Source organism: Marmota monax, unplaced genomic scaffold, assembly GCF_021218885.2.
Source record: "Marmota monax isolate L192 unplaced genomic scaffold, Marmota_monax_Labrador192_F-V1.1 WCK01_AAM20220418_F8-fsc00001, whole genome shotgun sequence".
NCBI classification, from domain to species: Eukaryota; Metazoa; Chordata; class Mammalia; order Rodentia; family Sciuridae; genus Marmota; species Marmota monax.
In genome coordinates this window covers 44,741,549-44,767,882 of record NW_026693777.1, presented here as the reverse complement: position 1 = coordinate 44,767,882, position 26,334 = coordinate 44,741,549, and the positions used below count along the sequence as shown (strand labels likewise).

The following is a 26,334-nucleotide window of genomic DNA, read 5'->3' as shown; positions in this document are numbered from 1 at the left end:
GTGAGTTTAAAGGCAGCCTCAGCAATGGCAAGGTGCTAAGCAACTCTAAAAGACCCTGTCCCTAATAAAATACAATATAGGACTGGGGATGTGGCTCAATAGTTGAGTGCCACTGAGTTCAATCCCTGGTACCAAAAAAAGAAAACTTAAAATGGAACCACGATTTGACCCAGTTATCCCACTCCTCGGCTTATACCCAAAGGATAAAATCAACATACTAAGTGATACAGCCACATCAATAGCCAAGCTATGGAACCAACCTAGGTGCCCTTCAACAGATAAATGGATAAAGAAAATGTGGTATGTATACACAATGGAATATTACTCAGACATAAGAAGAATGAAATTATGGCATTTGCTGGTAAATGGATAGAACTCAGGCTAGCACGCTAATTGAAATAAGCCAGTTCCAAAAACCAAAGGCTGAATGTTCTCTCTGATATGTGGATGCTAATCCATAAAAAGAGAGGATAGGAAAGTAGAAGTTCATTGAATTAGACAAAGGGGAATGAAGGGAAGGGAGGAGGATGAGCATAGAAAAGACAGTAGAGTGAAATAGATATAACTTCCCTATGTTCGTGCATGATTACATGACCAGACTACATCATGTTCAACCACAAGAATGGGATCAAAGTTATAATGAGTTGCATTCCATGTATATAAAATATGTCAAAATATACCCTACTGTCATGCATATCTAAAAAAGAACAAATAATAAATATACTCTAAAAAAACTACTTTATTTATGGCCTGGGGCTATAGTTCAGTAACATAGCACATGTATGAGGCACTAGGTTTGGTCCTTACCACCACATATAAACAAACAAACAAACAAATAGAATAAAGGCATGCTGTCCATCTACAATTACAAAAAAATTTTTTTAAAAAAAGCTACTTCATGGGGTTGTGGTTGTGGCTCAGTAGCAGTACGCTTGCCTGGCACTGAGTTCACTCCTAAGCACCTCATGAAAATAAATAAATAACATGAAGGTACTGTGTTCATTTAACTAAAAAATATTTAAAAAACAAAACAAAAAAAAAACTACTTCATTTAGAAATGATGATCTGGCTTCCAGGTGTCAAAAAGCCATGTGAGCCAGTTCTTATTTTAAGGGCCTTAAATTCATTCTATTTTTCCTAGATAGATGCATATCATCTTCCATACCACCCCATTACAATTTTTGGGGCCTTCCTTCATTCTTTAAGCTTCATTTATCTACTTTCTCTGTGCCCTCTTCTTTTCTAATATAAGTCAAATGGAGGTATATTTTTTGTTCATTTAGGAGTTGAATAAAGTAGGAAAGCATCAGAAGAAACTTTTAGGTTTTCCAAATTCCCCCATCTTTGAGCAGCCTGTATCTGTAGAATTTTAGAGCCCGTACGGGCCACCAAATGCCACAATCTGGCTGGGCACAAAATAACCCAGCCGCCAGGAGGCACTTGTAGGTTCAAACAGGAACTACTTTATTGCCCGAACTCTCACCGGCACTCCAGGTGCACTGCCCGGGAACTCTACCACCCTCCACTGGCTCTGAGAGAACTCAATCGAAACTCAAAAGTAGCAGATGCCCAAGGCAGCAGGAGCTGCCCTATTGCCAGACAGCAGGGGTCTATATACAACTGAATACACAGCCTGTTTCAATCCAGCATCATTCAGTCACAGCAATTATACACAGCTTAACTTAATTATCATCATCTTAATGGCTCACTGGCGTCACCTCTCAACCACTCCTTCTGGCAAAATGCCATGCGTCATCCTGACTGGCTCTCAACATCGAGACAAGTCTTGCTATGTTGCCCGGGCTGGCCTTGAACTCCTGGAATTAAGCATTTTTCCTGCCTCAACCTCCCAAGTAGCTGAGACTACAGGCACATACCACATACCACCATGTCCAGCTTACACCGAAAAGTATTTTTAAAGTTAGGATTTCACTTTCCAAGACTGTGTACCCTGTGCTTCAAAAATCCAGAAAGAAATAAAAGAAGAATCATCATTCTTGTTTTAAAACAAGGAAATAAAGACACAGAAAACAGAAGCAAGTTTATAACAACAACACTAGCAGTTGAAAAACAAATGATTTTTCTGATGTCCAGTATTACACTCGATTACACAAAATCAAAGCAGATCACAATTTGTTAGCAAGACTGGTCTCCTGAGAGCAAATCTGAAGGCAGCTCTGTGGCATCTGTCTCAATTCATAGAAACATGGCTGCTACCTCCTTCACTTCTGGGGCCAATGGCTCAGGAAGAAAAGAGGTGTACCAGTCTCCTCACCTTGAGGTAGTACAGCACAACACCTGTGCTAAGCACATCGTCCTCCAAGGCCATCAGGTGTGGCAAACTGCAGTCAATGACCACCCCAGCCCTCCTCTTGTTGATGTCCACACTGTAATGTTCCAGGAGGGCCTGCCAGTCATTCCACTTCTGGGTCCATTCTTTAGTCAGCTTGTCTATCTGCAGAGGTACAGGAGGTGATCTTAGACAGTTGGTGTGGGAAACAGACTAAAGGTAAAAGGTTACTATGAAATGTTTCCCCAGGGTATTAATTTCTCATGATCCCCACTGTTACTATTCAAAGACTCTCAGAAGCCCTTGTACCTCTTCCAACTATGAGCTCTCTGTATTGTTTTCTTCAAAAAGCAAGTCTTACTTTTTTTTTTTTTTTGCGGGGGTGGGGGGGGTGGGGGGGGGGGTGGGGGGGGGGGGGGGGGGGGGGGGGGGGGGGGCGGGCATACCAGGGATTGAACTCAAGGGCACTCGACCACTGACTTCCTCAGCCCTTTTTTTGCATTTTATCAGAGACAAGGTCTCACTGAGTTGCTTAGCGCCTTGCTAAATTGTTGAGGCTGGCTTTGAACTCATGATCTTTCTGCTTCCACCTCCTGAGCCACTGGGATTATGGCTGTGTGCTACCACACTAGCCGCAAGTCTTACTTCTATAAACAATTTCCCTCAATAAATGTTCAAATTTTCTGTAATAACATGTACCATCTAATTAGCAAAGAAATGTAATTAGATTATTTTGTAAAAATTAACTGGTATGTTACTCTGATATCTATGTTTATAATATTCCTTTCCCCATTTTTTAAAGTTTTTTTTTTGGTTCTAATTAGTTATACATGACAGCAGAATACATTTTGACACATTGCATACAAATGGTGTACAACTTCTCATTCCTCTGGCTATACAAGATGCAGAGTCTCATGGGTCTTGCAGTCTTACAAGTACATAGGGTAATAATGTCCATCTCATTTTATCATCCTTCCCACCCCATACCCCCTCCCCTCCCCCGACTCCCCTCCCCTCCCCCACTCCCCTGTGCCCAATCCAATCCCCCCCACCTTTTTTTTTAAAGATACTGGGAATTATACCAGAGTCTTGTACAGCAAATGCTCTTTCACTGAGCTATACCACCAGTCCTTTTTAAATTTCATTTTGAGACAGGGTCTCCCTATGTTGCCCAGGATGGCCTCAAATCTGTGATCTTTCTGCCTCAGCCTCCTAAGTAGCTGGGATTACAGGTGTGCACTACAGTGCCAGCTCCCATTTATTTCTATGTGATCCATATTTGGGATTCCTTTTATGATTTACTGAAGCCAGGAGAAAGAGATAAGCCTAGGCAGATAGGTAAATGGGCACCAGGGAAACTTCCTGGGCAGCAGAGCACAAACAGCAGCTGCAGAATTTTTCTGAGAAACTGCAAGAAAGTTATTTTTAAATGGAGACATACATGACCTGGAGTCCATTTTCCAAAGAAGGAAAAATGCCTGGTCAATATTTTACTTTACCGTATTATATTACATTGTATTATTTTATTTTATTGGTACCAGGGATTGAACCCAGAGGTGCTTAACTACTGAGACCACATCCCCAGCACTTTTTATGTTTTATTTTGAGACAGGGTCTTGCTAAATTGCTTATAGCCTTGCTAAGTTTCTGAGGCCAGCTTTGAAATTTGCAATTCTCTGCTTCAACCCCTCCCCATATACATCTGGCACTGGTCAATAATTTAGTTGGACTAAAGGCTGCATGGATACCTCATGGACACCTAGTGCCTTACCCAGAATTGGTCAGGTGGTTGAGTTCCTTAAACCTAGGGATCCATATAAATCCTAGGCAATAGCCATTCACTGACAACCTTCTCAGGTTCCCTTCCATTTGAGGGAGCCGTGCTTTACTTTGCTTTAATAAATTCTTATACTTTGCTTTTATCTGTTGCTATTTGTGAATCTCATTCTTTGAATTTGTGAGACAAAGAACCCACCCAATTCCATGCTCTATGTTACACTAAGTAGGGAGCTCAAACCTGCTTCTAGAGATAATACTGGGTCCACCCACCTTTAATTCATTTCTCAGAATTAGTTCCTTCAGATTTTCATCCTTTTCATCATTTAATGAACTGAAGTTCCTCTGCACAAACAAAAAGAGAAAGGTGCTTCGATGTTTTCCTGATGAACTATAGGTAGTTCTACACTTACACTTGCAGAAGAAGGTACAGGACTAAAGGAAATACTTCATCATTAAAATCAGAAATAAATCAGGAGTCTAAGAATTTGGAATCATACAAAGAAGAAGAATTCAAAGAAAATTTTCTCTAGAACCCTATTCTCCATGTCTGCCCACACATAGAACAAGGGCCATTGGGGAAATGCCCTCTGGACAAGAGATGATAAAGCCAGATGATGCCCAAACCATCTGAAGTTACATAGAGAAATCAGTGTAATCCCCCTCCTATCTTTGTTCCATGAAATGTCAACTGTGAACATGGAGTATAGCAGGTCCCATGCTAAGCAGAAAAAAAGGGGACTTGGGAAGAGAAACTCATTTAAACATGGAAAAGTTTTGATTGCCTGTATACCAATTCAAAGCTCAGCAACACGGCTTTCAGTCTCTCAATCTCTTCCCTGAGTTCTCTGATGAGCTTCACATTTGCATCCTGAAACACAGAGGACTGGGTCACTGATTGATATCAGGCCCTAACCAGTTATGAAATGCTAAAAGCAACTGCTTAGAAGAAGTAGATTAACTCCTTCGGAGTAATTTCTAGAGCAATTTTTCTCAAAGTTCAGTCCCAAAACCAGCAGTAAGCAACTTCATCTAAGAACCTGTTAGAAATACAAATTATGGCCTCAACCCAGATCTACTAAACCAGCAATTCCTGAGGGCTGGGGCCCAGCTATATTATGGCAAACTCTCCAGGTGACCCCCAACCCCACCCCAACACTGAGGATTGAACCCAGGAGATTTCTACCACTGAGCAACATTCCCAGCCCTTTAAAAAATGTTTTGTTTTTTTGAAACAGGGTCTAGCTAAGTTGCTGAGGCTGGTGGAATTTGCAATCCTCCTGGCTTAACCTCCTGAGTAGTTGGAATTACAGGCATGCACCACTGCACCTGGCATCCAGGTGATTCTTGTACTCATTACCCCGGAGCAGGAGATCAGGAAGGTAACATAAACCAGGTAACATAAACTTGATACCTGCCTAATTACATTGCCTCATACAATATTCTCCATATGGGCTATATATGTCTGGTCACTGTTGTGAACCCTGCTCTGGAAGTTTTCACTAAAATTGTAAAGGAGATAAGAAACATTTGGAATATTCTTCTGATTGTGTAGCTCTCATAAAATATAAATTTCTTACACTCCTTTTTAAATCCAAAACAGAGAAGTCACTGCAACTTATATAGAGAAAAACAAATAAAAACTCACAAGACATAAATTAACATCAATTAAAAATAAAAATAGTTTTAAAAGCCCTTTCTTAGGGTAGCAATGGAACACTAAGGATCTTAAGAGGACTGGCTTTAAATAAATATTTAAAATAAATTATCCATAAAACATTACCGACTGAAGTAAGCAGAGCTATAAAAGAAGAGTACAGTATTACATTGGAAGAAAGAAGTTAATTCTCTTATCATTTGGAGAACAAGTCTGACAGGTGAGTACAAAGAAAAAGAAACAGTAACATCAATAACTATATCAGACTGGGACTTCCAATGAATTTCTCACCTCATTTACCCGTGGCTTATTGATGATGTTTTTGGCATTCGATGCATACCTCAGTGTGCTCATGGTCTCACTGTAGCTAGTATGTGCAGGAGATACAGCTAAGGTAGAAAGAGAAAGTTGAAAATAGATGAGAAGCCCTTCCAATCTAATCCTTAACACTCACCTTGATGCTAACGCCCATAATAGCATCAGATCAATATTGGCATCAGATTCACCATTTTAGGTCGGGAGCCATTTTATCTAGTGTCTCCAAAGTTTGGATTCTGGGACAATGTGCTTAACTTCCTGTAAGAACATGTGTCTGCTAAACGATCAACCCCACCCCCGGTTATGACACAACCCCTAAGCAGCCTATGAAATTCCTCTTGTGGGCCATAAAGCTGCTCTGTGAGTGCCGACTCGCTGCTGCTCTCCTCGAGGGACAACATTGTAGATTTGATTCATGCTACTAACAGTAAATCTCTTGCGTGAGATTCCGGTGCGTGGTGTGGTCCTTGGACATTGCGTGGACTCTGCAAGTGTCCTCTCAGCCCATGCTGTATAAGAGACCCTTGAGGGAATGAGGAACATGAGTGTGCAGGCCCTTTTCTGAGGCAGAGCAGTGCCAACACAGAAGCAGCTCCAGCATCCCACTTACTGGCAACCATGATAGTTTTCGAGTTGCCACCAAGGCTGTCCTTCAGCAGCCAGGTCAACACAGAGTCTCGGTAGGGGATATAAGACTGCCTCTGGGAGGATCCCCCTCTACTGCTGGTTCCAGGAGAGACAAGAATCCCACTGTCACCACCAGTGTTGGCTGTGCTCTTGAGGCTCTGGCAGCTGCTGAACACTTGCGAGTTCTGGGCTTAAGAGAAAAAAAAAAAAAAAAAATATATATATATATATATATGTATATATATATATATATTTCTTCTTTCATATATATATATATATATATATATATATATATGAAAGAAGAAAGAATTATGAAGCAAATTCATAAAAACAAAACAACCATTGGAGAACATATACTTAGCAATCATACTTCCTAATCCCTTTTTGCAAATGATAAGATGCATTAAATTTGAGCCCTAAATCAGACTTTGAATTCATGATATGGATTATTTGAGTGACATAATTTTTTAGTGTCTCCTATTTTTTAAATGATAGTATTGTAACTGTGACCACATCATGTTCTAAGATCACAGGTACTTATCATGCCCCAAACCAAAAGGTCACCTTATCAAAAAGAACCTTATAAATGTCTCCCCCACTCTTTTGTGGGGAGGGTAGTACTGGGGATTAAACCCAGAAGCACAGTATCACTGAGCTACATCCCCAGACATTTTTTTTTTTTAAATTTTGAGAATGGTCTTGCTAAGTTGCTCAGGTTGGCCTCAAACTTACAATTCTCTTGTTTCAGCTATCTACCAATGTTTTTTATAGTTATAGATGGACAGCATGCCTTTATTTGTTGTTTAGGTTTTGTTTTTTTTTTTTAAATGCTGTGCTAAGTATTGAACCCAGTGCCTCATAAATGCTAGGCAAGGGCTGTGTCACTGAGTTACAACCCAAACCCTATCTACCAATTTTTACAAAATGAAAACAATATGAGTTATTTTCTAAAATCTCCCTCCCACTCCAATCACCTCATCTGCCCGCAATACCTAAGGTGGAAATGATGATTCCCAGAGTCACAAGAGACTTGTTGATATTGGCTCCTTCAGTAATCCGGTCTTTACAATAACTGGGATCTGCTTTTTCACTAAAACACAATGAGGAAAACAAAAACAAAAGCAGACAAAAAACTACCCTTATAATATTGTTTAAAGATACTATTCATTATGCTGTATATCATGTTGTAAAAGATCCACATAATACATTCTTTTTAGAATTCAGCTCCAGAAAAGGAGGTAACCATCTTATAATCAACTGGCCTCCTAATTTTTAGGCAATAAAAATCAAATAACTCACTATATTTCTATTTTTGTCTATCATATCACTTTAAGCTAAATGTAATGTTCATTTAAAATAATGATATTAGCATAGCTTTTTTGGTTTATTCTCTTCTGCTCTATCTTTATTGTTTTAAATTTACATATTAATGGATTTATAGTATCTTTGTCATTAACTATCAACTGTCTCAAATTTCCTTTAAATTAATGATAAATATTAAAAATTCACAATTCAGATTGGCTGATAAAGTTTCTTTCAGAAAGCAGTTTCAAATTAAGAAAATTTGCCTTATTTTATCTTATACTTTCCCATGACCACATTATCCCCAAGACTGTCATCTTTCTGGATGTATTCTTGCCTACAATTCACACTTTCTTTTAATAATTACAAGGCAATACTTTCTCCCCAACTTCATAATATCTTTAAAACTTTCTTTAAAAGATATTCTGTCTACCATACTGAATTAATATTAAATCAAAGGAAAAATTATGCTAACTCAGTTACCTCCACTTAGTGTTGAACCACGATGCAAAAAAAGAGACCACCGACTCCAATTTTAAATCAAATTAAAGCAAGCTTATATTGTTTACACAAAGAAAGCTGGCTAGGAGATCAGCCACCCAGCTCTCCAGGAACAAGGTTTTATAGCATAAAAAGTTGCAAAGTGGGGAGGGTGTCTTGAGAACTTACAGATAACAGGATTTTGACAAGCATAACAAAAAGGCAGATAGCAGGTTAATGATCTACATGGTATGATATTTCAAGGTAGGGAGTAAATTTAGATCCCAACATCAGAATTTATGAGACGCTGCTGAGGTTTCAGAGAGGGTTATTATCTGGTCAGGGGGAGCCAGGATTTATGAGGTGCCACTAAGGTTTTAGAGAAGGTTGTTATCTGGTCAAGGAAAGCCAGGCATGGGTAAGTTCAAGTCATAGGCAGGAATTCCAAACAAGTTTAGAAATCACAGTAATTTATAGTGATAGACCCAGCCTGATTCCCTCTTAAAATTGGAAGCCATCTTACCACAAAGCCATGAAAAGCTAATTTCGGCTTCACTATAAATTACTGCAAATTCTGAATTTGCTTGGAATGCTTGCCCATGCCTTGAACTCACCCATGCCTGGCTTTCCCTGACCAAATAGCAGCCCTCTCTGAAACTTTAGTGACGCCTCATAAATCTTGGCCTTCCCTGGTCAGATAACGACCCTCTCTGAGGTTCTAATGACCTTCATAAATTCTGATGTTGGGGCCAGCAAAAATATAAACTAGCATTTGTGTTATGCTTGTCAGAGTTTTGTTATCTGTAACCCCCCTTTGTGTAACTTTCTGGGCTATAAAGCTGGGCTGCAAGAAAGCTGTGGGGCTGTCTTATTCCTGCGGTTTCTGTTGGGAGAGGCAGCCAGGCCAGTTGAAATAATAAGCTTACTTTAATTTGATTTTAATTGGAGTCAGTGGTCTTTTCTTTGCATCCTTGTCTAACAATAGTAAAACAGAAATTAACTTTTCATGACTTTGTGACAAGATGGCTCCCAATCTTAAGAGGAATTAGGCTGGGTTCATCACTTAGAATACTTAATTTCTTTTTTCTAAAGCATTCTTTTTTTTAACCTTAATTAAATTAATTAATTAATTTTTATGTGGTGCTGAGGATTGAACCCAGTGTCTCATGTGTGCCAGGCAAGCACTCTATCACTGAGTCACAACCCTAACCCCTAGAGCAGCTATTTTCAATCTTGGCTATACACTGGTTTAAAAAATACTGATGCCTACACCCCGACATCCACACTAAAAATCCAACTTATTTGATCTAAGATGCAGGCATTAGGAGTTTTAAAAGGCCTACCAGAGATTTTAATGGGCAGTTAAGACTGAGAACCCCTAATGTAAAGGAACTTTTCAGCTCCTGACACACCATAACTTTTAACCTATCATTCAAGAATTTCTTTTATAATTTTCTTAGGATGACTGATAAGTAAAAAGAGACCAGACCAAACTTATTCTGTGTAAAATGGGCAAGAACAAGATCATTGTCAAAGGAATAATTAGCCTTGGCTTAGAAATCCTAGTTACCTGCCTGCTAGGTCCACAAGGTTGATCTTGCTAGCAATCTCAGATGGGAGATTGTTTTCCAGGATTGCCTAAAGGAGAAAACACATTTAAAGTTGTCAATTGGGATGATTTGCATTTTTTCCACCTCAGACACTCTCCAACCCAAGGTGATATTTTGGATTTTTATCCAATTCACTCAAGAAATGTGTATTCTAATGTGCTCTGAACCAGAAGAGCTCTCAGTATCTGATAGATAAAATCAGTAAGCTCTAGGCTTAAAACCACTTAAAATCACTAGCATGTCTCACAGAGTAATCAGGGAAAATTCCCATCAAGTTCTCTGAGCATAATTTTCAAAGGCACCAGGAATTTTAGTACAATTTACCAGGCAAACATTCTCCTTCAGGGGGCTCTGACTCTTATCAGAGAACTACAATAGATGGGATGTCCCATGATGAGGTTTCTCTCTCTGGTTAACTTTAGTCACACATATTTACCTGCCAGCTCAGGAATTCTATGCATTCTAGCCTTAGGCAGCAAAACTACTTTTCTTTTTTCTCTCCACTAATTCAACATGGGTTTTCTGTTTTGTTTAATAACATTTTAATGTTATGAGTCCATCACTGAAATCTAGTTTTAAGATACTTCCAATAAGCCCAAATTCACTCAAGTCTCTTTGCAGTTGATCTCTGGACCCATGAACTTTCTATATAAATGTAACCTTTTTAGGATATTTCCAATAAATGGTATACAACAATCTGGCTTTTTTATTTTTATATTTTGGTATTGGGAATTGAACCCCAGGGTGATAAACCATTAAGCCACATCCATAGCCTGTTTTATTTTTTGAGACAAGTCTCAGTTGCCTAAGACTTCATTAAGTTGCTGAGGCTGGTCTTGAATTTTCAATCCTCCTGTCTCAGCTTCCCAAGTTGCTGGGATTATAAGCATGAGCAATTTCTGGCTTCTTTTACCATGCAGCAATATTTTGAGATTCATCTATTTTGAGACATGTATCAACAGTTCATTTTTATTGCAGAGTAGTATTGCATTGCATGATTACACCATACTTATCCATTTCCTTTTGCTAGACATCTGGGTGTTTGTAATTTTAAGTAATTTCAAATAAAGCTGCTATATATATTTGTATAGAAGTCTTTTAATGGACATATGATTTCTTTTATCTTGGGGAAAATAATAAGGTATATATTTAACTTTTTAAGAAATTGCTAAATTCTTTTCCAAAGTTGTTCCACTTTATCTTCCTACCAATAGTGTAACATATGAAAACTCCAGCTTCTATACATCTGGCCAATATCCAGTGAAAAAAAAACTTCAATTTAGATATGTTAAAAAGTGGGTAGTAATATTTCATTAGGTTTTTTTTAGTTTCATTTTTCTAATGATTAATGATATTGACTATTTTTTAAAGTACTTAATTCCCACTTGTATATTTTTCTTTAGTGAAAGAAATGCTCAAATTTTTTGCACATTGCCTTGAGTGTGTTGAGTTTAGAGAGATCTTCGTGTATTCTGGGTACAATTCTTTATCAGATTTATGTTTTGCAAGTCAGTTCTCCCTACCTGTAGCTTTTCTTTTTACCCTCTTAATATTGTCTTTCAAAGAACAGAAATATTATTTTTTAATGAAAATAAGCTTTATTAGCATCAAGCAATAAATACATGCAAAGATGCAGTTTTAGTTATTTTATTCCAGATGTTTTGATCAACTTACAATAAATACAGAACCACAGGCCACATACAGTCTTAGTATGAAAAATTTCAGGGTCCTCTTAGATTTGGCAGGTTGCTCTTTCTTCTGTATTTATAACTTGTGCATTTTTAAAATTGACTTCAAAGCATTAAGTCATGCAAATGCATAAGCAAAAAAGAAGTGCCATTAAGCAGAATCTACACTTGTATGGCAGGCACACTGACCAGCTAAGTGAAGTGGTCAGGATGCATTAAAATAAAGTCTTTGGGATTGAATGAGTTTATGAAAAGTAACAAAGAACAATTTGGGTGACATAAAGTACTCAACAACAACAAATTCCTAACTACTTAAAATGCAAATCTTAATTAACTTTGAAATCTTTCCCAATATTTTGAAACTGTAGGTTCAGAGCCCAGTGAACTTTGGGAGAAAAAATCTAAAAACTATTACCATTTTGAAAACAAGTGTTTCATCTGAACAAGGGATATGAGCTGTAACCTCTCATACTGTAGAGAGATGAGAACCTCCCAAGCTTACCAGGAGGCTAGGATCTGTTTCTGGCAAGCACGACACTCTCGAACCAGTCCTCGAGCATGACCAACACCTCATTTTAGTTTCTCCATGGCACTCTTGCTCCCTGCATAATGTGTCTTATATCCTTCCTCAGCTCTTCAATGATGGCCAACAGTTCTGCATACTAGTTCTGGGGTACCTGTCTGTGGCCTCTAGTTGCTCAGCAGTTGGCAATATTGGGAGGACGCTGTCAGGCTGGTGGAAAGCAAGCAGACACTTCTAGTGGCTTTAGGGCAGCAGCGGGCCTGTTCTATGAAATATTTGGTTTATCCTTGAGAATGTTCACATACTGCTTGACATTAAGGTATTCTGCAGATATAGGTGGAGTGTCCTGTAAATGTCAAATCATGTTGGTTGATAATGTTCAAATTTTATAATATCTTGCTGACTTTTGTCTGTGGATAACAATCTGTGGATGCTCAAGTCACTTTCAGTACCAGTTACTGAAAGTGAAGTATTGATGCTGAATCATTTATTTCTATTTTCAATTTTACGAGTTTTTCTCTTCACATATTTTGGGGTTTTGTTGTTATAAGTATATATAATTGTAATATCTTGATATTAATCTTTTATCAAAACGTCCTTTTTTGTCTTTAGTATTTTTCTTAAAATACTTTTGCTTGACATTAATGTAGTACTCTGGCTCATTTATGGTTACTTTTTGTATTATATATCTTTCCTGTCTTTTTACTTTCTGTATTTTTTAATATAAGGCATATATTTTTTGTTTGTTTTGTGTGTTTTGTTTTGTAGATAGCATATAGATGGTCTTGCTTTTACTATTTGACAACTTGAATCATATTCATACTAATGTAATTACTGATGTGTTCAGAATCACATCTGTTGTTTTTCTATTTATACTACATACATCTTAGGTTGGGTTTTTTGTTTTGTTTTAGTTTGGTTTTGGTTACTCTTTCATTGTCCTTTCTCTATTAAGTAAGTACAATTGTCCTTCAGTATCCTCAGGGGAATTGATTCTAGGACCTCTGTGGATAACAATCTGTGGATGCTCAAGTTTATCTTATATAAAACAGCAGATTATTCGCATAGAACCTATACAACATCCTCCAATTTAACTTAACTTTAGATTACTTACAATACCTACACAATATAAATGTTATGTAAATAACTGTTATACTGTATTGTTCAGGGAACAATGAAAAGGAATTCTGTATGTGTTCAGTACAGCACAACCATCATAGGCATCATAGGCCTAACTACATAGTACTTGATCAATGGATATGCAGGGTCAACTGTATTTGTAGTGTGCCATTTGAATTTCTGTTGATTTTTAAAATTATATTTTTAACTGTTTTCATGTGGCTGCTCTATAGATGACAATGTGCTCTTGACATGTGATCTTCAAAACACTAACTTAATTTCTATAAAATATAGAAACTTTGATCCAATGCATCTTTTTTGCCATCCCCTCGCTCCCACCTTGTGTTATTACTGTCAATATATACAATGTACATATATGATAATGTGTATACATGACAGGGTACAATACAATGTTATAATTATTGCTTTACATAAATTTATTCTTTTAATGATATTGAAGAAATGACATATATTTATGTAGCCTTTTATATTTACTCACATATTTGTCATTCCCAGAACATTTCATTACTTCCTGTGGATTTAGGTTACTTTTTTATATCACCTTTGTTCAGCCTAAAAGGTTTCATTGAGTTTTTCTTATAATGTAGAACAACTAGCAATCTGTGAGTGATGTTCTAGTTTCTTTCTTCTGGGCTTTTTTTTTATTTTTATTTTTTATACTAGGGATTGAACCCAAGGGACTTTACTACTGAACTATATATCCAATCCTTTTTATTTTTTATTTTGAGAAAGGTCTTGCTTAGTTGCTGAGGCTGGCCTCAAACTTATAATCCTTCTGTCTCAGACTCCCAAGTTGTTGGGATTACAGGCATGCATTACCACTTCTAGCTTCATCTTCATATTTGAAAGTGACTTTGGTTGAACATAGAATTTTTGTTTGACAGTTTTATCTTCTATCAGTATTATAAATTCTGAGGCATGATGTTTCTAATAAGAAGTCAGACACCAATCATATAATTGTTCTTCTGCATATGATGAGTCATTTTGTCCTAATTGTTTTCAAAATTTCCTCTTTCTCTCAATTTTTTTATTATGATGTATTTAAATGTGGATGTCTGTGTTGATTTTAACTGGAGTTCTTGAGCTTCAGAGATGTATAAATTAATAATTTTCAACAAATTTGGTAAGTTATGGGTCATTATTTTTCAATATTTTAAAAAATTCCCCATTTTCTCTCTTCTTTTTGGTATTTCCATTATGCATACTCCATCATTTGATGTCCCATACATTTGTACAGCTCTGTTCATTTTTACTTCAATATATTTACTCTCTCCTGAAAAATTATTTCTACTGATTTCAAGTTTACTAACTGTTCTGCCATCTAAAATCTACCATTAGTCCTACTCATGAATTTTTCATTTCCATATTAAACATTTCAACTCCAGAGTTTCTGTTTAAAATTAATTTCCATCATTTTGTTGAGATTTCCCATTGAGTCACTATCATCAGGTTCTCCTTTAGTTCTCTGAACATGGTTTGTTTCTGTTCTTTGAATATAATTATATTAGCTGATGAAGACTTTATATGCTAATTCCAACATCTGGAGTATTTAGAGTTTATTTGTACTGTTTTTTTTTCTTAAGCATAGATCAGTTTCTTATGCTTTTGTATGTCTACTAATTTTTGATTGAATAATAGACATATTAGAGAATATACTATAACATTCACTAGCCACATGGCCCTCTTGTGCCTTCTCTGCACATATGTGCAGATTCTGTTAGGATTTTGTGGCCCAATTAGTATCTGCTATGTATACACACAGCTTTTGGAATCCAGGATATGTGAGGATCTTATCCAATCCCTATGGCTGTATCATCTCCTAAAATTCCCTATGAAATTCCCAGAGAGTCTGCCAGTCTGTGTCTTGCCTGCAATAGACCCACACTTAAGGCTAAGAGTGTCACTAACGTTTCTTGATCCTTTCTCCTCAGAGATTACACTTTAAGTGACGATGTTAAAAATCAAGTGAACCTCTCTAGCATCAGTAATAGAAAATTTCTGGTTTTCATGACCTTCCCTTCCCTTATTGAATTTCCCCATTGATAGAGCTGGTGGTATGGGATGAGAATGGGAGCAGCTCAAAGCAGAAACATCACACATTTGTGCTGTTTTTACCTGAAATTCAGTAGTTTTCTTGAATAAATAAATCCATCTCAATTTGTTATACGTTTTTAGTCTATTTTCAGAATATAGCTTTAAAGCTGCTTTTTGGGGATATGATTTGTCAAGCTCCTCATCCCATCATAATGGAAGTGAATTTTTTACTTTTCCATTTTAATGCTCATTTTCATTTTAAATAAACATGTACTGGTTAAATGATATGAAAGTGTTCCAAAATGTTAAAAGCAAAATATATGTAGAAGATATCAGGATGTCTTTAAGGTATAGCTTAATAGATCTTGTGTAGGTCCTTTATATTACTAGGTCATATCAGAGAATCTATAAGTAGAAGGGTAGAAGAAAAAGAAAAGAAATAGGAAAGCAAGAAAGCCATCAAAAGGGACAAGAAAAAGAAGAAAGCTCACCAAATTTGAGGAGTAACCAACCTGAGTGTAGTGGATAGTGAAGATGGCATGGGATCTGCTGCTGGCCTCGTGAACATGGGTGGCTGCTGTGATTCTGTGTTCATAAGAGAAGACAGTTAGTATAAGAAATTTTTACGCATGGTGGACCCTAAAAGATCCATGGGGAACACAAGAAATGTTAGTACTGAAGGTCACAGATGAAAATCATAAAACTTCATATGAAGTTTAATACAGTTAGAAAAGAGGTCCAAAGAGGGCAGAAGTAGCACTCTAGGTGCTGATATGTGAGAATAAATGGAAGAATAGTTTCATATTAACCGACAATAAAACATTTCTAAAAAGTGATAAAGCAAAAATCAGAGTAAAAAGGGGAATATTAGAGTGCAATCAATCTGGAAAAGTACCCCTAAGACAAACCCATTTATTTATTTTATTTTTGCTACTGGGGATTGAACCCTGGGGCACTTAACCACTGAGCCACATCCCCAGCCCTCTTTTGTATTTTATTTAGAGACAGGGTCTCACTTAGTTCCTTAGCACCTTGCTTTTTGCTGAGGCTATCTTTGAACTCATGATCCTCCTGCCTCAGCCTCCGGAGCCACTGGGATTACAGGCATGAACCAGCAGCCCAGGGCAAAAGTGGTATATTTTAAAACAAAAGTATACCAGTAAATCTCTGGGTTTACTGCCTAATATTATTATATCCGGACAAACTTCATTTTGTTTGTAGTGAGAAAAAGCACTAAATCTCAGTTATTGCCCCTTCCCCTGGGTACACTACTATTCTGAGAAGGTTCTCCTGGTTGTAGAGTAGGGAGCTGCAGACAGAGACAGCGTAAGTGTTGCCATGCACTCCAAAGGGGACTAGAACACAGGGCAGGAGAATGAGGTGAAAAGAATGATGGGAACAAACAAACCTGTTACCTGTTTGCTATTCCCTCCTCCAAGAGTTGAATTACTTGCTTATAGTTGGTAACTACATGTTGAGACAGACCTTTCATATTTGTGAGGGGGAGAAAAAAATAAAAATGAATTTTCTGATAAAGTTTAACCTTTTCATGTAGGTCTTTAACTTTATCATTCACTTTTTATATCATTTGATAAAAAAGAATGAGGAAATAACTAACTTCATTCAGATAATGAATCAACAAATACTTAATGGAAACCTACTGTTAGATACACGGTGAAGGGCTCTGAACAGGTTTTTTCCTTCATAGAGATTATGATTTAGAATTCATGTAACAACTATGCTAACAATTTCTTATAATTTTGTTATACAGATTATGATGAGCCCAGCCTAATTCCATTTTAAGATTGGGAGCCATCTCATCACAAAGTCATGAAAAGTTAATTTCTGTTTTACTATAAATTACTGTGATTTCTAAACTTGTTTGGAATTCCTGCCTATGCCTTGAACGGTAACCATGCCTGGTTTTCCCTGACCAGATAACAACTCTCTCTAAAACCTTAGTGGCACCTCATAAATCCTGTCTCCCCCTAACCAGATAACAACCCTCTCTGAAACCTCAGCAGTGCCTCATAAATTCTGATGTTGGGATCTGAATTTACTCCCTACCTTAAAATATCATGCCATGTAATCATTAACCTGTTATCTGCCTTTGTATTATGCTTGTCAAAATCCTGTTATCTGTAAGTTCTCAAGACAACCCCCTTTGCAACTTTTTGTGCTATAAAATTGTGTTCCTGGAAAGCTGGGGTACTGATCTCTAGCCCAGGGTTTTCAGGAGAGACAGTCCTGGCCAGCTCAGTGTACCCAAATACAAGCTTGCTTTAATTTGATTTAAAATTGGAGTCAATGGTCTTTTCTTTGCATTGGGGTTCAACAGTTACACAAAATGTTCATATATTACCTCATTTGACCCTCAGGATTCCTGAGATGGGCCCATGCTATTATGCCCACAAGGTGGCAGACATGGTTTGGCACATAAAATATATGATGTACACACTTCTATTCTTCACACCTCTGCAGTTTACAATCATGAGGAGATTTATTGTTTACACAAGAGAGTACAGACAAGTGCCACAGAAATAAACCAAACACTAAGGAAATCAGAGCACTGTTCAGGGAAAGCTCCACTGAATTGAGCCACTATAGAATGGGTAGGCTTTACACAGGTGAAAAGGAACCTAAAGTATGTAAATACATCTTTATGGCTGGTATTGACCAAGTCACAAAGGGCCTTTTTACAACCATTCTAGGGAATCTCTATATTCTGTATTACAATTTCTGAGCAAAATAACTTCATAGGCCTGCTACTAAATATAGTTACACCAAAAATTAACAAAGTAATTTAAATGGTGACTGGATTTACTATATTAAGGAATTCTCCTTATTTCAATGTGATAATAGTTTTGTGGTTATATTTTTTTAAAAACAGGCCTTATCTTTCAGCGTTACATACTAAAATGTTTATAGTTAGACTGATGTGACATCTGGAATGTGCCTAAAAATAATAAAGGATGATGGAAGTGAATGGGAATGTAGATAAGTCAGGAGCGGCCAAGAGTTAATGGTATTATGACTGAATAACAAGCACATGGGGTTCATTACACAAGTGTGAAGTGTGTCTAACTCTGCATATATTCAAAATTTTTCATGATAAGAGTTTACAATTTTTAACAGTAAGGAGACATTCTACTTTTGATAATGGCAAATTAGATAATACAGACTACTAAAGACTTCTAGAAAAAGCTGTATAAAAAATAAAGACATCTGCTTAAAGGTGCAAAGGGGGATGACCAGTTAGTGAAAAATTTTCAGGCTGTATACTGAGGGAAAGATGGAAACCCAGAGAGATAAAGTCAACATTTGGGGATGCTTATCACACCCTTAGGGACATTTTCCAAATCTTGAGGGGAAGTGGTTTAGCCCATTTAGACAAACTGGCAGATTAGGATTAGAGTCCAGAGCCCACCCAAAGTGGATCCCCCACTTTGAAAGAAAAAACAAAGGATCATAACACACGAATAGGTTGAATTAGAAGTAAATATCCTTTTAAAGGACTGCTTCTAAGCTTTGAACATTTTCAGTCCTTAAACTAGACTGAGGTGATTCTCAACCACTAGTGTGCACAGAAACCTATTATAAATAAATATAAGTTTTCTATAATGGAAGACATCATTGTTCTAGACTTCTAAATTATTCTATTAACAATTTTGCAAATACTATCTAGCAAAGAAATTATATCAAACCAGACACATAAGTAGATCTGGCAGCATAAATGCAATCAGCAAAAATAATAGTCAAGTTGGGCATGCAGGCACAGTCTTATAATTTTTTTTTTAAAAAACTGCATAAAGTATAATATCCTCTTGTAATTTTAGTAAATGTAGATTTTTTTTTTCATTTCAAGGGCTTATTGATTTTATCTATCTTTTCAAAAAATCGACTTAGGCTTTGTGGATTTGTCACTAGAAATGAGATGTCTCTGAAGAAAGGTCTGAGGAGTTCCCAGAGGGGAGGAGGATTTCAACCCAGGGTCAGTGGGGTTTTTGGCATACATGATGGAAAAGAATTACAACATGAGGCAAACAAAGGCATAGACAAAGGTCTTTTAGGAAGCAGATACACATTCAAGGAAGAATGTCGGCTATCAAGAGTGAGAAGTCCTCCCTTGGGTTGGGACCCAGTACTTATAAAAAGGCTATAAAACTGAGTATATTTCACTCTTTATCCTAAATCCCTATCTTAGATTCTCACTATTATGTTTATTTCCTATTTTTAGTTTTTGTTCATATTTTTATTTTCCTCCTACTATTTTAAGTTTAATTTACTGAGTGAATGTGTCCATTAAGTTATTTGGAATTGAATCCCGGGCTTCATGAATGCTAGGTAAACTTTCTATCACTGAGATACATTCTAAGCCACTTTAAAAAAAAATTTTTTTAACTTTATTGAGACAGAGTCTTGCTAAACTGCCCTTGGCTGGCCTCAAACTTACCATCCTCCAAGTAGCTGAAATTACAAGCATGCACCATCACGTCTGACTAAATTCACTGAAATTTTAAGCTTTGTAAAATGAATGCTTAGCTTGTGGGGTTTTTTTTATCCTTTCCACTTTTCTGATGTTTCTTTACAGCTAGACATTTTTCTATAAGCATGTACTAGCTATATTGTACCTGTTTTAATACCTAGTAGTTTCATCATTATTCAGTTTAAAATTTATGTAATTTCCATTATGATTTCTTTTTTGACCCATGTGTTATTTAGAAATGTTTCTTAATTTTCAAGAATTTGGGAATTTTCTAGTTGTTATGGTTATATAGTTTAATAGTATTGAGTTCAGAGACTATGCTCCATATGATTTTATTTAAAAAATACATTCTGAGCCTGGCAAGATGATATATGCCTATAATCCCAACAACTTGAGAGATTGGGGCAGAAGAATCACAAGTTTGATGTCACTCTCAGCAATTAAGCAAGGCCCTAAGCAACCTAGCAAGACCCTGACTCAAAGTAAAAAATAAAAACAGTTGAGGATATAGCTCAGTGGTAGTGCACCCCTCCCTGAGTTCAGTCTTTAGTACCCCCCACACACACAAATCATCAATTTGATTTGTGGTCTAGTATGTTGGTTAATTTTTAAAAGTTTTCCACCTGTGTGTAAAATTGGTGTGTAATATATAACTATATAGTTATTGGGCACAATGTTCATGTAGTTCAAATTTTTTATAATGCTATTGAATTTTTTTCTGCCTATTTTAACAAATACTAAGAAAGGCAAGTTAAAATTTTCTATTATGATTATGGATGTTTTTATTCTTTTTAACTGTCAGTTTTTGTTTTATGTATTTTGAGACTTTATTATTATATGCATACAAAAGTAGAATTGTTAAATTTTCTTATGAATTGAGCACCCACACACACACTTTTTTTTCCCCCTTCATAGTGCAGGAGATCAAACCCAGGGCCTCATGCATGGTAGACAAGTACTCTATCATCGAACTACATACCCAGCCCCTGAACCCTTTTATCATTATTAAGGATTCTTCTTCCTCTTCTTCTTCCTCTTCCTCTTCTTCTTCCTTTTCATCTTTCTCCTTCTCTCTTCCACTTCCTCCTCTTCTTCCTTCCCTTCCTCCTCTTCCTCCTCCTCTCCTTCCTTCTTCTCCTCTTAAGGGTCTCACTAAGTTGCTTAGGGCCTCACTAAGCTGCTGAGGCTGGCCTTGAATTTGCAATCCTCCTGGGTCAGCCACCTGAGCTGCTGGAATTATAGGTTTGCACCACTGTGCCCAGTTGGCTCTTTAATTTAAAAAAAAAAATCTCCTAACTTCTATCTGGGATCTCTTTCAGCCTCAAGAATAATCTTTAAGTGGGCTGGTGTTGTAGCTCAGTGGTAGAGCGCTTGCCTAGCACATGTAAGGCACTGGGTTTGATCCTCAGCACAACATAAAAATAAGTAAATAAAAGTATTGTGTCCATCTACAATCCAAAATACTTTAAAAAAATACAGTTATCTCATACTAGACAAAAGTGTCAAAAACATTCACTGGAGAAAAGATAGCCTCTTCAACAAATGGTGCTAAGAAAATTGGAAATCACATGTAACAAAATGAAATTAAACCCCTCTCTCTCACCCTGCATGAAACTCAACTCAAGTGGATCAAACACTTAGGCACTAGAACAGAGACCCTGTGCCTAACAGGAGAAAAAGGCCCAAATCTTCACCATGTGGGCCTAGGATCTGACCTCCTTAACAAGACTCATAAAGCGCAAGAAATAAAATCAAGAATCAATAAATAGGATGGATTCAAACTAAAAGCTTCTTCACAGCAAAGGAAACAATCAAGAACATGAAGAGAGAGTCCACAGATCGGGAGAAAATTCTTGCTACCTATACCTCAGATAGAGCATTAATCTCCAGGATATATAAAAAACTCAAAAAACACCAAAAAAACAAATAACCCAATCAATAAGTGGACAAAGGAACTGAACAGACACCTCACAAAAGAAGAAACATGAATGGTCAACAAATATATGAAAAAATGTTCAACATCTCTAGTAATTAGAGAAATGCAAATAAAAACTACTCTAAAATCTCATCTCACACCAGTCAGAGTGGCAGTTATCAAGAATACAGACAACAATAAGTGTTGGTGAGGATGTGGGGGGAAAGGCACACTCATACATTGCTGGTAGGACTGCAAATTTGTTCAACCAAAAAAATATGGAAAACAGTATAAGGATTCCTTAGCAAACTTGGAATGGAACCACCATTTGGCCCAGCTATCCCACTCCTCGGTCTATACCCAAAGGACTTACAGCATACTATAGTAACGCAGCCACATCAATGTTTACAGCAACTCAATTCACAGTAGCTAAGCTATGGAACCAACCTAGATGCCCTTTGATAGATGACTAGATAAAGAAACTGTGGTATATATACACAATGGAATATTACTCAGCATTAAAAGAGAATTAAAATTATGGCATTTTCAGGTAAATGGATGGAGTTGGAGAATATCATTCTAAGTGAAGTAAGCCAATCCCCAAAAAACCAAAGGCCAAATGTTCTGATAAGTGGATGCTGATCCATAATGTGGGGGGGCATGGGAAAAATGAAGGAACTTTGGGCGAAGGGAAGGGAGATATGGGGAGGGGGTATGGGGTCAGGAAAGATGGTGGAATGAGATGGACATTATTACCCTAGGCACATGTATGATTGCACATATGGTGTGACGCTACATTTTGTACTACCAGAGAAATGAAAAGCTGTGTTGCAATTGTGTACAATGAATCAAAATACATTCTGCTGTCATAATACGTAATTAAAATAAATTAAAAGAAAAGAATATAAGCAACAATAAATGTTGGTGAGAATGTGTGGGGGAAAGGTACACTTGTACATTGCTAGTGATACTGCAAATTGGTGCAACCAATCTGTAAAGCAGTATGGAGATTCTTCAGAAAACTTGGAATAAAACCACCATTTTGACCCAGCTATCCCACTCCTTGGTTTATAACCAAAGGACTTAAAATCAGCATACTACAGCTACATCAATGATTATAGCAGCTCAATTCACAATAGCTAAACTATGGAACCAACCTAGGTGTCCTTCAGTAGATGAATGGACAAAGAAAATGTGGTATATATACACAATGGAATATTGCTTAAAGAAGAATGAAATGATGGGGGCATTTGCCAGTAAATGCATGGAGCTGGAGAATAACAAACTAAGTGAAATGAACTAATCCCAAAAAACCAAAGGCTGAATGTTTTCTCTGATAGGTGATAAGGCAGGGGCTCTAGGAAAGAATGGAGTTACTCTGGATTAAGTAGAGGGGAGTGAAGAGGTATGGGGGTAAGAAGGATAGTAATATGAATCTGACATTATTACCCTATGAACATGACCAGTGTGATTCTACATCATGTACAACCCAAAGAATGAGAAATTACACTTCATAAATGTATGATGTTTCAAAGTGTATTCTATTGTCACGTATAACTAATTAGAACAAATAAAAATAATGTAATCATAGCATAGATATTCAATAACTATTACCTGAAAATTTTTTTTAATTAAAAAAAGTTAATTTTCCTGATTCCATTGGTTGTATTGTAATTATATAGGAGACTATGGTTTGTATGAAAAATGCCCTAAAATATTTAGGGGAAATACAGAATCAGGTTGGAAATTTATTCTCAAATGTCTCAGGATAAAAGTTCTTTTTGTACTTGTAACTTTCTTATAAGTTTGATTTGTTTCAAAATTTAAAAAAAATTAAAACTCTTAGAAAACTAAAAAGAAAAGAGAATTTTCTTAATCTGTTATGGCAGTGCTACTCTACAGACTGGTGCTAGTCCTCAAGTTGTCACTGGTATACAATGAGATAAGTACAGTAATGGAGAATGTAAGAAACTTTTACAATAAAAAAGAATAATTTTTAAAAAGCAATTTCATATCTGTTGAATCTAATAAAGATAAATCAAAGCCTATAACCAAGATATCTTCTTTAAATTTTTCTAATAATTCACCTTTATTTTATAAAGTACTGATATAACAAGGATTGGTTTATTTTTTTTAAACTGATCTATTCTGTGGGGGGTGGGGTGCAGCTCAGTGGAAGAGCACTTGCCTCTGATGCACAAGGCCCTGGGTTTGATTTCCAGCCCTGCAAAAAAATATTAATATTAAAATTTTTTAAAGTAATAAAAAACTGGTCCTTTATCACTTTTAAAGAAAGTGATAAGAATATCTATTTAAAATGACCACTATTTTCTTGCCTAGCATGCAAGAAACCCTGGGTATAATCCTCAGCACTGCAAAACACAAATAAAAAACAACTGTTATTGCAAATTTTATAGTTAATGGTTAGATGGCAAAATTTTCCCCTGAGGACAAAACTAGATATTATTATAACTTTTATTTAATAGTGAACTAGTCCTAGTCAGTGCAGAAAAGAAGAAAAAAAAAAAACCAGAAGAATTAAGGGGGACTTTGTGTTTTTGTTTTTTTCTGATTGTATACACAGAAAATACAAAATCATTTTTTTTCAAAGCCCCAACTACCTACCACCAACATTCCTGGCTTTATACCCTTTCCTTTATATTAAAAGAAACATCAAAGCAAAAATATATTATTTTAGTTTCACTTAGCCATCATTTTAGATACTATTCCCCACTAGCCTTTATATGACTTTGGACAGGGCCCAGTACATTTCAGATTTCAATTTTCTCTTTTATCTAATAATTTTTTTAAAGTTTTTCTCTTAATATTTGTAGTTGTAGATGGACACAATACCTTTATTTTTTATTTATTTATTTTTATGTGGTGCTAAGGATCGAGTCCAGTGTCTTATACATGCCAGGCGAGCACTCTATCACTGAGCCCCAGCCCTAGCCCCTAATAATTTTTTTTAATTGAGACAGGTTCTTACTAAGTTGCCTAGGCTGGCCTTGAACTTGTGTGTGTGGGGGGGGAAGGGGGTGCTGGGGATTTAACCCAGGGCCTTGTGCATGAGAGACAAGCACTCTACCAACTGAGCTATATCCCCAGTCCTGGCCTTGTATTTTTGATCCTCCTTCCTCAGTCTCCTGAGTCTCTAAGATTGAAGGCATGCACCACTGCCCAGCCTAATAAGTTTTAATTAAAAAGTAACAGGCTACCCTTTCCTTTTTTTGGATCTGGGCAACTATTAAGTTCCACCTTACAATTCTGTAGTGGAACAACAATTTAAAGACATTATATATTCTTACTTCCCGTAGCACTCTGAATAATATAGGCATCTAGTAGGTACTCAGTGAATTCCTGAAGAATGGTTTCAAATCACCAATCACTTTTCTACTTTGGAGTCATATTCACAGAATGCTGAGTTTGAGAGTTATATAATATTCTTTATTCATTAAAAAAAGAAGGCCTTTAAAGTTCATTGTGACTACTCATTTGGAAGCCCCAGCTTCCAAGGCTGGTTCTGTGTTATTTTTGAGCTCATGATTCCTTCACTAAGTAACAGAAAGAGCCCGGCATAGTGGCACATGCCTGTTATCCCAGCAACTCAGGAGCCTGAGGCAGGAGGATCACAAGTTCAAGGATAGCCTCAGCAAATTCAGTGAGGTCCCAAGCAACTTTGTAAGATGCTTTCTCAAAATAAAAAATAAAAAGGGCTAAGGATGTAGTTCAATGGTAAAGTACCTTGGGTCCAAATTCCAGGCCCCTTCCCCTACCACCCCAAAAATAAGCAGAAATGTTCATCTATATTTGTAATGGTTTGACAAAGTCCTGATGACTTTAAGAGACCTGTAACTTAAAAGACTTAAGATTCTTTGCTGCTGGAGAACTTAATTTCTACCAAAAATCCTTCCCTCCCCAAGGGTTCACTTCATGAAGTATTCTCAAAAGAGCCCTGTGCTGTGCATCAGGAGCCCTGAGATTTTAGTCTAGATCCTGTCATTGACTTTGGATATATGACTCAAGCTCTATGACTATGTGAGTTCATATGTTCTTTGTGCTGTAGGAACTATGCCAATCAAAGAATCTATGATCCTAGATCTCCTGCTAGGTTCTCAGTATACAGTCCCATTCCTATATTCCAGTCCTAGGCAAGGTTCCCAGTTCCAATCTAGCCCCAACTTGCAGTGTAACTTTAGGAATGTCTCTTAACTTTTTACATAGTTGTCTTTTGTACAAGGACATTTGTACTTTATCTGAGGTCTCCTCTGGTTCCTCCCTCCCACTAGAAAATAAAAGGATATTTTGAGATAAGACATTGTGACATTACTGTATCAGCTCATGATTTGCCTTGAGAAGTACTGCTTTACATAAAAACTTGTGTAAAATTTTACACAGAAGTTTTTCACAGTGGAAACTAAAAGTGGCTCTTAGCAAAGTAAATGTTTTTGTTGTTTCCAGCTGCATTTATGATGGGACATTCAAGAA

General features: G+C 36.7%; 1 protein-coding gene across 5 annotated transcripts in view; it reads right to left on the bottom strand.

Annotated features, from left to right (window-relative positions):
* Positions 1–26,334, bottom strand: part of Stard9 (StAR related lipid transfer domain containing 9) — a 135,322-nt gene that overhangs the window by 41,106 nt on the left and 67,882 nt on the right. For 4 of the 5 annotated variants that reach the window (XM_046460746.2, XM_046460747.2, XM_058584724.1 and 1 more), the window contains exons 8-16: positions 16,861–16,930; positions 15,958–16,030; positions 10,021–10,088; positions 7,661–7,758; positions 6,652–6,858; positions 6,015–6,112; positions 4,860–4,937; positions 4,340–4,411; positions 2,276–2,455 (exon numbers count right to left, since the gene is read on the bottom strand). In XM_046460746.2, the coding sequence (XP_046316702.1) occupies positions 2,276–2,455; positions 4,340–4,411; positions 4,860–4,937; positions 6,015–6,112; positions 6,652–6,858; positions 7,661–7,758; positions 10,021–10,088; positions 15,958–16,030; positions 16,861–16,930 (944 nt within the window). The remainder of the gene's footprint in view (positions 1–2,275; positions 2,456–4,339; positions 4,412–4,859; positions 4,938–6,014; positions 6,113–6,651; positions 6,859–7,660; positions 7,759–10,020; positions 10,089–15,957; positions 16,031–16,860; positions 16,931–26,334) is intronic. The other variant, XM_046460749.2, reaches the window with a different exon arrangement.